This window comes from Musa acuminata, chromosome BXJ2-5, assembly GCF_036884655.1.
Source record: "Musa acuminata AAA Group cultivar baxijiao chromosome BXJ2-5, Cavendish_Baxijiao_AAA, whole genome shotgun sequence".
Classification (NCBI taxonomy): domain Eukaryota; kingdom Viridiplantae; phylum Streptophyta; class Magnoliopsida; order Zingiberales; family Musaceae; genus Musa; species Musa acuminata.
In genome coordinates, this window is record NC_088342.1 from 8,940,311 (window position 1) to 8,950,295 (window position 9,985).

Sequence of the window (9,985 nt, forward strand, 5' to 3'; positions counted from 1 at the left end):
CATATTTTAAAGTCTTTGGCTGTAAATGTTTTATCTTAAATGAAAAGGATAACCTAGGAAAATTCGATGCTAAATCTGATGAAGGAATCTTTCTTGGTTATTCTTCGGTTTCTAAAGCTTTTCGTATTTTCAAGAACTTTAATTATTGAAGAATCCATCCATGTTGTTTTCAATGAGATTTCCGAAATTAGGAAAAATGATCTTGACGATGATGTTAATTTTGATTCTTTGAATTTAAACGCAACCCCGTCTCCAACTAGCAACTTGGATGCATCCACTTCCCAGATTTCCTTACCCAAGGATTGGAAGTATGTAGATGCTCATCCTAAGGAGCTAATCTTAGGAGACACATCAAAGGGGGTTCAAACACGATCTTCTTTTAAAAATTTTTGTGTCAACGCCGCCTTTCTCTCCCAAATTGAACCCAAATATGTTGATGAAGCCATGAAAGATGATTCATGGATTATCGCAATGCAAGATGAATTGAATCAATTTGAGAGAAATGAGGTGTGGATGCTTGTTCCTAGGCCAAATGATCATTTAGTAATTGGTACTAAATGGGTCTTTAGAAACAAGCAAGATGAAAATGATATCGTGGTTAGAAACAATGCTAGATTAGTGGCCAAAGGTTTCAACCAAGAAGAAGGTATCGATTATGAAGAAACCTTCGCTCTTGTGGCTCGATTGGAAGCCATAAGAATGCTCCTTGCCTATACTAGTAGTAATAATTTTAAATTATTTCAAATGGATGTTAAAAGCGTTTTTCTTAATGGATTTATTTCCGAAGAAGTCTATGTTGAACAACCTCCTGGATTTGAAAATAATAGTCTCCCTAATCATGTGTTTAGATTAACTAAAGCTCTCTATGGTTTAAAACAAGCTCCAAGGGCTTGGTATGAGAGACTTAGTTCTTTTCTTATTAAAAATAATTTCATAAAAGGCAAGGTTGATACTACATTATTTATCAAGAACTTTAAAAATAATTTTCTCATTGTTCAAATTTATGTTGATGATATTATCTTTGGTTCTATGAATGAATCTCTTTGTGAATCCTTTGCTAAAACTATGAGTCTTGAATTCGAAATGAGTCTAATGGGAGAGTTAACATTCTTCTTAGGTCTACAAATCAAACAACTAAGCAATGACATCTTTATTAGTCAAACTAAATATGCTATGAGTTTACTAAAGAAGTTTAATATGAATAACTCAAAAGCTATTAACACTCCTATGAGCATCTCCACTAAGTTAGAAATTGATGAAAGTGGAGAAAGCTTCGATCAAAAAACCTATAGGGGTATGATAGGAAGTTTACTTTACCTCACTGCAACTAGACCAGACATAATGTTCAGTATAGGACTTTGTGCTAGATTTCAATCAAACCCTAAGATATCTCATCTCAAAGCAGTTAAAAGAATACTCAGATATCTTAATGGTACCACAAATCTAGGATTATGGTATCCAAAATCAGAGAAGCTTGAGTTAATTGCTTATGCTGATGCGGACTTCGCTGGCTGTAGATTAGATAGAAAAAGCACATCAGGTACATGTCAATTCTTAGGACATGCCCTTGTTTCCTGGTCATCTAAGAAACAAAACTCGGTTGCACTATCAACAACCGAAGCTGAATATATTGCTGCAACTGCATGTTGTGCACAAGTTGTTTGGATGAAGAATACCTTAGAAGATTATAAAGTTCATCTTCAAAATATTCCCATTAAATGTGATAACACAAGTGCAATATGCCTAACAAAAAACCCTATACAACACTCAAGAACAAAACATATTGACATCAGACATCACTTTTTACGAGATCATGTTACGAATCATGATGTAATCATAAAATTCATTGATACGAAACATCAACTAGCTGATATCTTTACAAAACCTCTAAGTGAAGAACAATTTGATTTCATAAGAAGAGAATTAGGAATGTTGATGTGTCCGAATACTTAAACTAGTTAAAATTATTTTTCGGACGTTATTGATTACTATTACATGCCTTGGTATCACTTGATCAAATAACATGTTGAAAATTATGTGACAAATGTTTTTGAAAATCAGTAGCTTACTCATATCCGAATGCATGTAAGAAGTTCATCTTATTTTCGGTTTGAATGCTAAAAATAGAATTTATTTTCCTGTACACTCTTATGAAAACCTTTTGTAAAATGAGTTTCCTCCTTCAAGCAACGAACTATAACATAACAAGGAGAAGAGATATTCAATGCATGTCAAGCCTTCCTTTATGTGCTTGATAACCTGCTGGAATCACATCTACCATGCTTTTTGATAATGCTACCATGCTTTTTGTTGATGACAAAGGGGGAGAAAAATATGAATTGATATGGTTGCTATTACTGATGTTATGATTAGGCCATACCTGCTATCACTGATAATGATATAGTTGCTATTACTGATGATATGATTAGGCCATACCTGCTATCACTGATAATGATATGGTTGCTATTACTGATGTTATGATTAGGCCATACCTGCTATCACTGATAATGATATGGTTGCTATTAATGATGTTATGATTAGGCCATACCTGCTATCACTGATAATGATATGGTTGCTATTAATGATGTTGATATGATTGCTATCACTGATGCTATGATTAGGCCATACTTGCATCACCAAGAAATATATGATTGCCATATTTCCTGTATAAAGATATCAAACAAAAATTTGCATCGTACGAACTGATATCTTATCATGTGATGCAATACTACATTTGCTAAAATATTCAAAATGTGTACATCATGTAATGATATCAAAATCTTGCTTCACAGCTTTACATGTCGATATCTTACAATATGATGAATTGCTACAAATAACCATAATTCAAACTTGTTATATTTGAAAATGAATGTCAAGCCTTGACATCATCTTCAAAGAGATACATTATGATAGGAATCATAATGGGAATATGTCTCTTGAATTTATAAAGTTTTTAAATTCAAGAAGTATGGCATATTGACAGGGAGAGTTAAGGTTAACTCCATTATCAATTGATTGTCAGGGGGAGATTGTTGAATCTCGGATTTTGATGATGAAGTCAATTGACAATTGTTTGTCTAATCAGTGTGTTGAGATAAGTGTGCAGGATTAACTACGATGAAAGTAAGACATGCAGCAGGAGTTGCGCTGGAGTCATTACAATGATCACGTTGGGAGTTCGAGAGCTCGACGGAAGTTCGGACAGTCGTCGGAGGTTCTGCGGGAACAAATCCGAGAAGTCCAGAAGCTTGCCAAAGGAGCTCGTCGGAACTTGCCAAGTGGATCGTCGCAGTCTAGGAGTTTGCTGGAAGTCCGCAGGAGCATCACCGAGGGTTCATCGGATGATCGACGGAAGTTCGCCGGAAACTCGCCGGAAGAAGCGAGTGACGCACCGAAGCAAGCTGCAGAATATGTCTTAGGAAATAATCGTAGTTAGCACTTTGATTAAGTTAGAAATGGGAGGTGATCCCATTAGCTTAATCCTGGGGCAATTGGGCCCCTGAAGAACTCAAATTGGGTCGAATGGTTCAATCCATTCGAACCCAGGTTGCTGTGGGAGGTGCAACCGCCCAGGCAGGGAGGTAGCACCGCCCAGGCTATGTCTCCCAGCGAGACTGGGCGGTGCAACAGCCCCAGCCAAGAGGTGCAACCGCCCAGGGCTCAGTCTCCGAGCGAGACTGGGTGGTGCAACCTCCTCTGTCAGGAGGTAGCACCGCCAGAGCTCAAGTTTCGAGCTCTACCAGGCGGTGCAACCGCCTGAGCTCGGTCTTCGAGCTCTGGCAGGGAGGTGGCACCGCCCAGAGGCTCAGTCTTCGAGCTCTGCCAGGCGGTGCAACCTCTCCAGTCAGGAGGTGCAACCGCCTGATCCCGGAATTCCAGGATTTGATCGTTTTGAGCTCCAAATTTGAACTGGGTTGGGGCCTATAAATACCCCACCCATTCAGCACTGAAAAGATACAGAACTACACCGAATTCTTGATCTTTTCTGTGATTCTAAGAGCTCAAATTTGTGTAAAGTCCAAAAGTTCTCCTCTTTCTGTTCTTCAAGTCTTGAGTTGTAAAGAGATGAGAGAAAGGTTCTGTAAGGGTTGTCTCCTGAGCCCGTCAAAAGGAGTGAAACTGTAAAAGGGCAGTTGGCCTTCGCATATTGAAGGAAGGCCTCTAGTTGACGTCAATGACCTCGTCGGTGGAGGAAGCCAAAAGTGGAGTAGGTCAAGACTGACCAAACCACTCTAAATCTCTGGTTTTCTTTTATTTTAAGCACTTTATCATTACTGCAAACCTCCTACATAGCTACTGCTCTCTGCGCTTTTACGAACAAGTTTCTAAGTTTTGATTTTTCCAAATCTGCATTCAGACGTAAATCGGTGTTTTCGTACGATCTTTACTTTGCAGTTTACATTTACGTTTTGATTCTATTTATAACTGCAAACTGTTTTCTGCGCTTTTACGAACGAGTTCCTCTACAGTTTATGTTTTGATTCCATTTATAACTGCAAACTGACTTCTGCGCTTTTACGAACGAGTGTCTAAGTTCAGATCTTTCCGAATCTATGTTTTGACGTAAAACTGTGTTTAGGCGAAAACTGCGCTTAGACGCAATCTGAGTTTCGACGCAATCTGCGCTTAGACGCAAACTGCGCTTAGACGCAAACTACGCTTGCACGCAATCTACATTTAGACGCAAACTGCATTTAGACGCAAACTGCATTTAGACGTAAACTGTGTAAACTGCTCTTAGACGCAAACTGCGTAAACTGCTCTTAGACGCAATATCGTTAAGCTTTATGGGTTCTGCACCTTTCCTCGACACAAATTTCTGGTGTACGAGTACATGGAGAGAGGAAGTCTGGGATCTGTCCTCCGAAGCGACACTGCAGCTGAATTGGACTGGGTGAAGAGAGTGAGCATCGTGAAGGATGTTGCTCGTGCTCTGTTCTACATGCATCACGATTGTGTTCTGCCTATCGTTCATCGAGATATTACTGTTAGAGCTAGCCCCAGGATATTTACCAAAGGGTAATTTTGGCAACACAACAAAGATAATAAAGCGGAAATAATAAAAGCGACAAGAACAAACAAAACACCAGAACACCAGATATACGTGGTTCGGTCAAATGACTTTGACCTACATCCACGGAAGAAAGAGGAGCAAATTACTATTATAAAAGAGGGACACTTACAAATACCTTAGGAAATGTTCCTAGGCCATAAAACACCTTCAGCTTCCTAAACAAGAAGACTTCAAACCATAAGCAGGTTTTCTTGCGATGCCTGCTGTACTTCTTGTGGTGTGTCTAACATCAAAGTTCAGGCCCTTATTTATAGTTTCAAGACGAGACAACAAGTCTGATTTTCCCGATGTGGGACTATGGGACTTGCTAAACTAACAAATCTCCACCTTGGCATGTCCCAACAAAACTTGCTCCACCTTCTTCACAAAAGCCCCAACGGGCAATCACCAACAATGAACACCAACCAAGTCCAAGCACTGCTTGAACTTGTAAACCGGAAGAGGCTTCGTAAACATATCAGTTGGATTGTCCTTCGTATGAATTTTCTGAACAAGGACTTTTCCTTCAGCAATGGTATCCCATTTGCATCCAACAATTTTCTTATCCAAAGACGGCTTCACAAGACCCCAAGTTCTATTCCGATGGAGAGATTCTATTTCTTCATTCATCACAATCAACCACTTAGCGGAATTATCACAAGAAACTGCATCTGAGTAGGAAGTAGGCTCACCAACTTCACTTGTCTCTTCTGCAACAGACAAAGCATATGCAACCAAATTTGCATACCTTTGTGGTGGTCGAATATTTCTCCGTGGTCTATCCTTGGCTATGGAATATTGCTCTTCCTCTGGATCATCTGCATCAGTAGACTCGGGACCACCTACTGGCATTCTTTGAGTAGAAGAGTTCGACTTAAAAGAATCTGAACTACCAATCTCAAGCTCCACCTGCTTCTGCGCACTATCATTTGTACAACTAATAGATTCCTCTTTAGAAGATAGCATAGATAATTCATCAAAAGTAACATCTCTACTGATTATAAATTTTGGGGATTTGGGATCAGGACACCATAATCTGTATCCTTTCACCCCAGAAGCATACCCAAGGAAAATACACTTTTTAGCCCGAGGCTCTAATTTTCCTTCATTTACATGCATGTATGCTGGGCACCCAAAAATTTTAAAATCAGAATAATCAGCAGGAGTACCTGACCAAACTTCCTCTGGAGTTTTAAAGTTAAGTGCTGCAGAAGGAGCGCGGTTGACAACGTAACAGGCCATATTAATCGCCTCTACCCAAAAGTCTTTTGTCAACCCTGCATTTGAGATCATACACCTCGCTCTCTCCAAGAGTGTTCTATTCATACGTTCTGCCACACCATTTTGCTGGGGTGTCATCCTAACAGTGCGATGCCGAACGATTCCTTCATTTTTGCAGAATTCTTCAAAGTCACCTTCACAAAATTCCATGCCATTATCTGTTCGAAGCCGCTTAATCTGTTTACATGTTTGCTTCTCAATCAAAGCCTTCCATTGTTTAAAGGTTAGAAAAACATCATTTTTATGCTTCAGAAAATAAACCCAAACTTTCCTGGAATAATCATCAATGAAAGTCAACATATACCTGGCACCACCCTTAGACTGAACTTGAGCTGGACCCCAAAGGTCTGAATGAATATAGTCAAGAGTACCTTTCGTTTTGTGAACTGCCGGAGAATTGAAGCTGACTCTTTTCTGCTTTCCAAAAATGCAGTGTTCACAAAAGTCCAGTGGCCCATTTTATGACAATATCTGCATTCCAAATTTCTATGTCTGGATTTAGATCTAGATTTAGATCTACTACTGTCAAATTCTCTTTTATCCATTTTATCCCTGACAACCAGACCCTCAGCCTGATTTCCTCTACTTTCCCCAGTGATATCTCTGTCTATTTGCTCCTTAGATTTTAGTGCAGACTTAATTTCCTGATACGAAACTGTTTCTTTTCCATAAATCAAAGTATCACGGAAATGCTTAAAAGATTGGGGAAGAGAACACAAGAGCAACAAAGCCTTATCCTCATCATCAATTTTTGCATCTATATTCTCCAAATCCATAACCAAAGAATCAAACTTATCAAGATGCGAGAGTATAGATGTACCTTCAGTCATCCGAAGCATATATAGACTCTGCTTCAAGTAGAGACGATTCTCCACTGTCCTCTTCATGTACAAGGCTTTAAGCTTGTCCCACATGCTCTTAGCCGTAGTCTCCGTAGCTACCTCCCGTAAAACCTCGTCAGAGAGGTTTAGAATGATGCTGGATCGGGCCTTCTTATCCATACCCGCAAGATCTTCCTTTGACGTACCATCTGGAATGTTCTCAGCACCCTGAAGTGCCAAATCAACTCCGTCTTGAACCAGAATGGCCTCCATCTTGAGTTGCCACATGCCGAAGTTGACATTTCTGTCGAATTTCTCGACAACAATCTTTGTTATTGTCATCGTTGCCAAAAGATCCCAAAACCAGGCTCTGATACCAGTTTGTTAGAGCTAGCCCCAGGATATTTACCAAAGGGTAATTTTGGCAACACAACAAAGACAATAAAGCGGAAATAATAAAAGCGACAAGAACAAACAAAACACCAGAACACCAGATATACGTGGTTCGGTCAAATGACTTTGACCTACATCCACGGAAGAAAGAGGAGCAAATTACTATTATAAAAGAGGGACACTTACAAATGCCTTAGGAAATGTTCCTAGGCCATAAAACACCTTCAGCTTCCTAAACAAGAAGACTTCAAACCATAAGCAGGTTTTCTTGTGATGCCTGCTGTACTTCTTGTGGTGTGTCTAACATCAAAGCTCAGGCCCTTATTTATAGTTCCAAGACGAGACAACAAGTCTGATTTTCCCGATGTGGGACTATGGGACTTGCCAAACTAACAATTACCAGCAACAACATCCTAGTTGATTCCGAATTCAAGGCTTATGTTTCCGACTTTAGAATTGCTCGACTACTGAAGCCGGATTCATCAAATTGGACCATGCTTGCAGGCACGCGGGGTTACTTGGCACCTGGTAAGTTTCTCTCTCTCAGATCTCGTTGTTTGTGCAAATTAAGACTATCTGCAATTGAGAACATCTTCAAATTATATTTCGGAGGAGATCTATATGGATTGGCGGTTTGATCATTGGCTCTTGTTGTCTGTAGAGCTTGCATATACAATGAGAGTGACCACCCAATGCGACGCGTACAGTTTCGGAGTCGTGACGCTGGAGTTGCTGATAGGAGAGTATGGAGAAGTACTCATTTCCATTCTGTCGTCTTCACCGATCAATGATGGCTTTGTGAAAGACGTATTGGACCGACGTCTACTTGTTCCTAAGGGTCAAGTTGCGGATTAAGTGGTTACAGTTTTGAGCTTGGCTCTGATGGGGAGATAAACAGGAATAACCTTTGTATAGGAACAAATACTAGAAGACCAAAATACGCAGCGGAATAAAATGGAAACACAATCAAACATAACACCAAGATATACGTGGAAAACCCCTTCAATGTGAAGGGTAAAAACCACGGGGCAAACTAGAGATAATCCACTATGAGAATAATGAATGTACAAATCTCAATCTCTTGCCCAAAACCCTAGCAACAACCACAAGAGAATAACTGGGATACAAGGCGGGGCAAACTAGAGATAATCCACTATGAGAATAATGAATGTACAAATCTCAATCTCTTGCCCAAAACCCTAGCAACAACCACAAGAGAATAACTGGGATATAAGGATCACGTCACTGCCCACAATATCTAAAACTCCCAAGTAATCACAGCAAGAGCCTATTGTAGATTTGATCTAACCTGAGATGAGAACACTGCTAGATGATTGAGAACAGTCTCTCTACGTTGTCCTTGTCTTCTTCCCTTTCTTTCCCTTTCTTTCTCTTCCTTTTCTGCCTTGTTCTCCTTCTTCTCTTTGGAATCTCATCGCTGCAAAGATCTGCCTCGTTGCTGCCTTTTTATAGCTTTAATCTGCTTCAAAAACGCAGCCACCACACCCCCCTAATCTTAATTAGGGTTAGGTTAAAAGGGAGTGTGGCCTGATAAAACAGGGTTAGATTAAAAGGGAGTGTGGGCCGATAAAGCCCACATGGATTGAATATGGGCCATCAGCCCAACAGGCTCTTCGTAGCGTGGATAACCACCCTGAATCACGCCCGACAATGAAACAGGTCTCCGACAAGTTATGCGTGGTCAGAACACCCCCACCAAGCCTTCCATCTATTGATGCATTGAAGTTTCCGATTTGATGACCGTGGAGATATGATCTAAATGCACTCCTCTGTGCCCCGATGCTTCTTTTGGTCAGGATCGGTAGACTTTGTTTCCGTGTGGCTTGCTTTAATAAAAGCATCGGTTGGTAATCGATCTCTTTTCTAAGATTATTTTCGACTTGGTTGGTAATCTTTGCCTTGTCATGTAAATCTTGGACGTTTGAAAAGTTTGATTTTCTTGTACTATATGTTTCTTGAGAATTTGTGAAGGTAATTAAATGAAGGCTGAGGGATGATTGGTTTCTGATGTGTACCTGCCCACCATGACTGCTCTGCTTCGGAGGCATGACAGTGGGCCGACCGATGAGTAGGAATTCGTTCATTGCTTTAGTGATTTCGTTACGTAATCAATAGCTCATGCATCCATTAAATATTATCAAATGAAATCTCCTACACCATTTCCACGAATCGGAGCAATGAGCTTCCTATTCTCACGGCTTAGCATATGAGATTGCTATACTACTTAAGAGTAATATTTAACGCAATAGGACGGAGGAATAGCGTTCGTGTGATGCAATGCAATGCAATGGTCGTCTGATTCAGTGGCTTTGGAGTCGTGACGCTTGAGGGTCTACTGGGGAGACATCCAGGCGATCTCATCTCTAGCTATCATGATGAAGGTAGCGCGATGAGAGAGATGCTCGACCCACATCTT

General features: G+C 40.2%; 1 protein-coding gene across 1 annotated transcript; it reads left to right on the forward strand.

Annotated features, from left to right (window-relative positions):
* The first annotated feature begins 4,834 nt into the window (after nucleotides 1-4,834).
* Nucleotides 4,835-8,403, forward strand: LOC135613257 (probable leucine-rich repeat receptor-like protein kinase At1g35710). Its single transcript, XM_065110358.1, has 3 exons — nucleotides 4,835-5,019; nucleotides 8,003-8,076; nucleotides 8,210-8,403. Exons 1-3 carry the CDS (start codon nucleotides 4,835-4,837, stop codon nucleotides 8,401-8,403), a joined length of 453 nt encoding a protein of 150 aa, XP_064966430.1.
* The last annotated feature ends 1,582 nt before the right edge of the window (nucleotides 8,404-9,985 follow it).

What these genes read in the sequence shown, in the direction of transcription:
- LOC135613257 (XM_065110358.1), top strand. Translation starts at nt 4,835, where the DNA reads ATGGAGAGAGGAAGTCTGGGATCTGTCCTCCGAAGCGACACTGCAGCT. An exon ending in CCCAGGATATTTACCAAAGG is followed by an intron (nt 5,020 to 8,002) that starts GTAATTTTGGCA and finishes TTCCGACTTTAG; the next exon opens with AATTGCTCGACTACTGAAGC. An exon ending in GCGGGGTTACTTGGCACCTG is followed by an intron (nt 8,077 to 8,209) that starts GTAAGTTTCTCT and finishes TGTTGTCTGTAG; the next exon opens with AGCTTGCATATACAATGAGA.